This window comes from Parus major, chromosome 1A (assembly GCF_001522545.3).
Source record: "Parus major isolate Abel chromosome 1A, Parus_major1.1, whole genome shotgun sequence".
NCBI classification, from domain to species: Eukaryota; Metazoa; Chordata; class Aves; order Passeriformes; family Paridae; genus Parus; species Parus major.
This window is the reverse complement of record NC_031773.1, coordinates 68,832,189-68,838,029: the sequence shown is the minus strand read 5'-3', so window position 1 is coordinate 68,838,029 and position 5,841 is coordinate 68,832,189. Positions and strand designations below refer to the sequence as shown.

Below are 5,841 nucleotides of genomic sequence, written 5' to 3'. Positions count from 1 at the left end.
CAAACACCTCCTGAAGTCTCAGGGTCAGGCTGGAGATGCCCTGCAGGAGGATGCCCAGCCCAGGGAGGGCTGTCTGGTGACAGATACGTACGCTGAGCAGGGGCCGGGCGCCGCTGTGGTGGTGGTAGGGCACCTTGCACATGGCCTGGTAATCATACATGGTCACTCTGCAGGAAAAACACAACAAACAAGCAGTCAGAAGCAAGCAGGACAGCTTGTCACGAGACAAACAGGTCAGCTTCTTCTCAAAAATGTCATGTATGAACTGTTTCCTGGATGCACTAAAGCAGTGACCTGTTTCCACGTGTCTCTGCTGTTTGGCCAGTGCTGGATCTTGCAGAGCAAGAAATACAGGCTCTGGATTAATGTAACTGGGTCAGTATAGGAGGAAATATGTCCCTAATTTCAGACAGTGAGTAAAGCAGGCTATGAAGCAGAGGAATTATAATTGTAACTACCTCAGGTCCCCCTAGTTCCTGTTTTCAAGCCACTGAAACTCTGAACTCTCTTTTGACATCGCCTGAGGGAGTGGAGTGAGATGAACTGAGATATTTTTAAGAGAGAGAAATGTGGTCAGCCAGCTGCAGTGCTGCATCTGTGGGGCTCTCAGACAAGCACTCCCCAGAAAGGCTTTCTGAGCAGCAGGAGGAACTGAGGCACTTCTGTACCCAAAATGCCAAGAAATGTTTCCTGTGACATCTTGCCCTGGAAAAGACAGAGAAGCAGCTGCTCTCTGGCCACACAGAGACTGGAAGTTTCTGTCTCTCTCTGTGTTTTGCAGCAGGTGGAAGAGCAAGAGATGAGGAGAAACAGTGTGTGTGCTGATGATGGCTGAGCGAGTCAGCAGAGGGGGCAGGTAGCTAAAGGAGCTCTTGTGTCTGAATAAGAGAGTCACATGCACCAGCAGCATGTGCATTTTCCCTGCTCAAGTGCTTCTTAGAGGGACCAACATGCTCTGACCCACACACCAGCGAAGAACAACAAGTACAGTGTGGAGATCCCCCACTTACCGCCTGAACATGCCCATGTTTAGTAGCTGGGTCATCACTGAGCCATCCACTGCACCAAAAAATTTTCCAGTCTGCAAGCACAAAAAGGGAAAACCAGAATAAACTGTAAATTTTCCAAATGCTTGATGGCTCCAGCTGATCTAGTTTGTCTGGAGGCCCGCTGTACACAAGGAGGGTTTTTGGAAGGAGGCAATGCTGAGCTTTGTCCTTTGGCTGGCTGGAAAGCTTGAGGGAGGACTTCCCCCATCACCAGCTGGGCATCCTGCACCGTTCCTACCACGCTTGGAAATGATTTAGCCCACGTAAGTCCCTGCAGCTTGTGTCAGAAAAAGGCAGACTCAAGCTGCAGAGACCCAGGCATGCTGAATCACTGGAAGGCTGGACTCTCCTGTGGGTTTTTGGGAATCCATGTTCTCTGGATCTGGATGTCTGAGTCTTCCATCTGAGCCTCCCTGCTAGCCATGGCCACAATGGTTTTGGAAACCTCTGCTCTCCTGCTGCCCTAGGTGAACTGACCCACCGTGCATGAGTGTGGCGTGCAGATTTATTTAGGTAGCAAATGCAATTTTATAACTCACTGCTGTGTGAGTTCTGAGCAGGCAATAACCCAAAGAACACAACACAGACCCATCCATCCCTGTAGCTTACACACTGCACTGGCATAGCTAAAACTAAGTTACATTTCGGGGGACAACAACCCCCCAGTCCTGCTTGAACTAAAGGTGGAGCTTGTGGCCTTGGAGTCAATAACTTCAAATACAGTCTCAAAACTGGTAACTGCTGCTTTAAAGATTTCCCCAAACAAACAAACAATTCTGGCCTTCCTGATTACTAAACCATGACAAATCCATTGCAAAAATGCTTCAAACCTGTCAAGTCCAGCGCTTTGTGCACAGGCGAGTAAATGAAATGTTTGTAAATAATAAAAGTGCGGATATGAGCTGTCCTCTGTCTGTTTTCCTTGCTCATGGGTCCTGATAGAGTAAACAGCTCCCTTGTGTTATGGAAGCATTCACAGAGTCTGGGATGTTTTGCTTTTCCACTGATAGGCTAGCAGTCATTTGGCATGTATTAGCAGATGACAGATGACTTCATTTATTTGAGTGGGACATTTCCACAAAGAAAGCCCGAACCCTTAGGCAGATTTACCTAAGATCACATGGTAATCATCTAACAGTAGTGTTAAATGGTTATGAGCCTCTTCCCAAAAGGCTTTAGAAGTCATTTCACTGTATAAATTGATACATAACATCAACTCCCCTTCGAGCATTCAGGCTGTAATCATCTCAGACAGTCAAATGTGCCTGAGCAAGCAGTAACTTTTTTCACCTCCCTCGCTCTTTCAATCTGATCAGGGTGGTGAAGAGGCCAGCTGCTTCCATTTCATACCAGTCTGCAGGCCCAGCAGTGAGATTTAACACAGTGCAAGCTGCAGACAGGGGCAAGGAGAGGGAGCAAGGCTGAAAATGAGGCCCATCTTGTCAAGAGATGCTGATGTCTGTCAGAATTTCTCCATGTAGGATATCATTTGTATAGGTAGAAGAAAGAGGAGCTGTTAGTGCAAGTGGCCTAGGGAGTGTGTTCAGAAAGGCAACAGCAAATTGGTTTCCATCACCAAATCAGACATTCAAAGCTTGCTGCTGTTTTAGGTACCAGGAACACAGAAAAGCATCACTCGGAAGAAACCAGCGTGGTCCTGGTTTTGTAAAGCAGCTCTCATTACATCCTGCTTCCTCCAGTGACTGCTGCTCTCCCAGGCATCCCTCTGCTGTGCCTCTCCTAACTCCCACCTCTGGGCAAGCTTCCACAGGCCCTTGCCATTTCAGAGGTTGACAGCACGAAGCATTGCATGACATCCTGCGTGACACACGCTGCGTCACTCCCCCTGCAGCTGAGTGTACAGGCACGTGTGAGGCAAGACATGCAACCCAGAGCACACACATGACTCAAGAGCTACACCACTGCTCACATGCATCCATGCTTTGCTGGCTTTTGCAGCAATTTACCCTTTTTGTACACTCAGAAGCTGCAGACAAACAGGATCTGCCAAACTGCCCAGGCTTTGGGCAGGCAAGGCAGCTCCTTGTTGTGTGGCTCTGAGCCAGCCCTTGCTCCTCCACAAGCTCTGAGCTCTGGTGGCATCTTGGCCTTTTGGCTGCCTCCCTGCACCCTGTCCCTGGAGTCCCACCTGGGCAGAGCTTGCAGACATCCTCTGCAAAATGCCTCAGGCAGAAGGCAGCAGTGCTAGCAAGAGAGGTTTAGTGAGTGAGGGAACATCTGGATGCAGCAGGCGGAGGGAGCTCAGGACCTGGGATCCACAGCTGTGCCTGGCAGTGAGAGGCAGCTGGAAACTCAGGCTGCAAACATGGCAGAAAACTGCCCTCCCTGCAGCCCAGCCTGACCCTGCCTCTTATCTTCCCTTCCTCCAAGAGCACCTGCTCCTGCCTCCCTCCCTTCTCCTCTGTTTTAACTCTTTGCTCCCTCTGGGATGAGACTGGATGGAGAGATTAGCTCGAATTAAGAGATTACCCGTTCTTCCCCAAGTAATCCTGCAGGGAGCTTCCAACTTGTCACTCATTAAAATCCTGATTCCTTTTTCCATGTGGTTTCCAACTGCCAGTAAGCTTCCTGCTGCCTTCATCCAGAGGTTATTAGAGCCAATCCCCCACCCTGATCCCCCATCCCAAGGGCAGGGGACAGCAGAGCCTGAGCCACGCTGTCCTCACCCCATTCCTGCAGGAAGCTGCTCTGATTTCCAGTGTGGTCACCCAGGGAAGGAGGTGCAGGCAGCTTTGGGCAGAAACACCAAAATACCCACAAAAATCAAGGTACAGGATTGTTTTTTGGGATTATGTTAAAGGATGGGGCAGGGGAGGCCACACAGCTGCAAGTGAATCCCATGCAGCAACATCCACGTGGCAAAGCTAGGAAACCCAGGTGCCAGAAGACTAGGAAACCCAGAAACCAGATTTAGTGCTGCTGTCTTGAATTCCCTGTAGGGTTTAACTGTGTGGAGACTCATTGTGCCACCAGGAAATAAAAACAGCAACTGGAACAGGATGAAGAAATCAGAAAAAAAAAAAAAAAAACCAGTGGTGAACTCTCTAAGGTCAGGGAAGGTAAAAGCTGGAGGAGGACAGCTCTGGTGCTTGCCAAAATGTCTGATCTTGAAGGCATGTGGATAATATTTATATTTACTCAAATCCACTATAATTCCATGTTTCTGCTCGTCAGATCTTTCAGAGATGAGCTTTGGGAAAACCAATTTTCCATAAGATGCAGGAAAAACTAGAGAGGCAGAAGCCAGGAGGGCAGTGCTGAGGACACACAGGTGACATGGGCTAAAGGGTGGAGTTGTCCCCAGTGAGGGATACCTGTCACAGGACTCAGTAAAGCATCTTTGAAAATTCCATGGGGGTCAGAGGAGAAAACAGCAATTCCTAAGATCACCAGCCCACTCCAAACACTCAGTAGGACCTGACCTCCCAGAGCAGGGAGCCAATGCAACTTTTACAGCATTCCCCTCCCTCATCTTTCAAGTTTTATTTGCTTTTTTTGTATTTTTGGCACACCACATGTGTGGGGACACTTCTGCTGGACTATTCAGTGTGCTGGGGAGGGCACTTTTCACTTTTCTAGAGAACAGAGGTTGGTTATCCCTTGCAATAAGCTCCCCTTGGTATCTGTGTGTATCCTCCCTGGTATCTCTGTGTTGCTGATTGATTTTGCTCTGTGGCTCCCAAGAGTCTCATCTCAGCCTCTCTGCACTCACTGTGCAGTGCCTGCAGAATGCACAGTCTCACCTTTTTCTCTTGCCAGCCCTTTCTGAATATGCTAACCAACCCAAGCCCAGCTGGGGAGCTGTGGGACTCATCCAGCTGATGTTTTCCATTTAAATAACCATCTCAAAATTCTTCTTCTTTCTCTTCTGTCCCAGCTACTCTGAGATCAATGTCACTACTTCATGCTTCACTGTTTCACCAGATTCTTGTAAGGGACTTGGTTCAAGGCTGAAGAGAACTGAAATTCAATAGGTTATCTACTCTCCCTTATCTCCTGATTTTGTCATACTTTCAAAGAACTATAGCTGATAAATTTTCTTCCATCTGGAAGCTGTGCTGCTTGTGCCAATCACATCTACCACGAATTCTGTTACCTTAATTTCCTTTTCAACCTGTTTATCACATTTTGAAGAAAGTAATTTCTGGGACTGGTTCTACAGCCTTTTGGAAATATCCAAACTGCATTTGTTAACTCCAGCACAATGGCAATCTTAATGGAACTCCACAATTCTGTCAGTAACAAAACCCCTTCGTTTCTCATTTCTTCTCTAAGCCCACTCTTACTATTGACTTATTGCTTTGTAGTTTATGAGACTGTTCCCACATATCACTTCCTGAGGCCCAGAACCATGGGGTTTAATTATTTTGAAAGAAGTAGCTCTGTGGTGAATTTGTCAGAGAACAGAAAAGTGTAGCTCAGCCATGCAGTGGTTGGTAGTGTTGACTTTACTCAGCTGCACAGGATGTCATGTCAAACTTGCACCCTTTCAGCTCCCCAGAAATGGCTGGGGAACCACACACCTTACTTTTATTTCTATTCTGAGCCTTTTCCCTTGCTCCTTTCACCTCCTCAAGTCCAGTAAATTCTTCAGTTCTTTAGGTGTGTTCCTGTTTCCAATTTGCTTAAATTATTTAATCTTCGTTTTTGCCTTTAATATCTTGCTCTTACCATCCCCTCAGTTTCCTTTCCTGAAGAACACCTGCTTGGACTTCAGAAGCACTCACAAGTGCCCTTCCCTTCCCTTCCCTTCCCTTCCCTTCCCTTCCCT

At 47.7% G+C, this 5,841-nt stretch overlaps 1 protein-coding gene across 1 annotated transcript in view; it reads right to left on the bottom strand.

The window, feature by feature from the left end:
* Window positions 1-5,841, bottom strand: part of CACNA2D4 (calcium voltage-gated channel auxiliary subunit alpha2delta 4) — a 121,146-nt gene that overhangs the window by 12,354 nt on the left and 102,951 nt on the right. The window contains exons 32-33 of the mRNA XM_033514695.1: window positions 1,011-1,083; window positions 92-167 (exon numbers count right to left, since the gene is read on the bottom strand). Of these exons, the coding sequence (XP_033370586.1) occupies window positions 92-167; window positions 1,011-1,083 (149 nt within the window). The remainder of the gene's footprint in view (window positions 1-91; window positions 168-1,010; window positions 1,084-5,841) is intronic.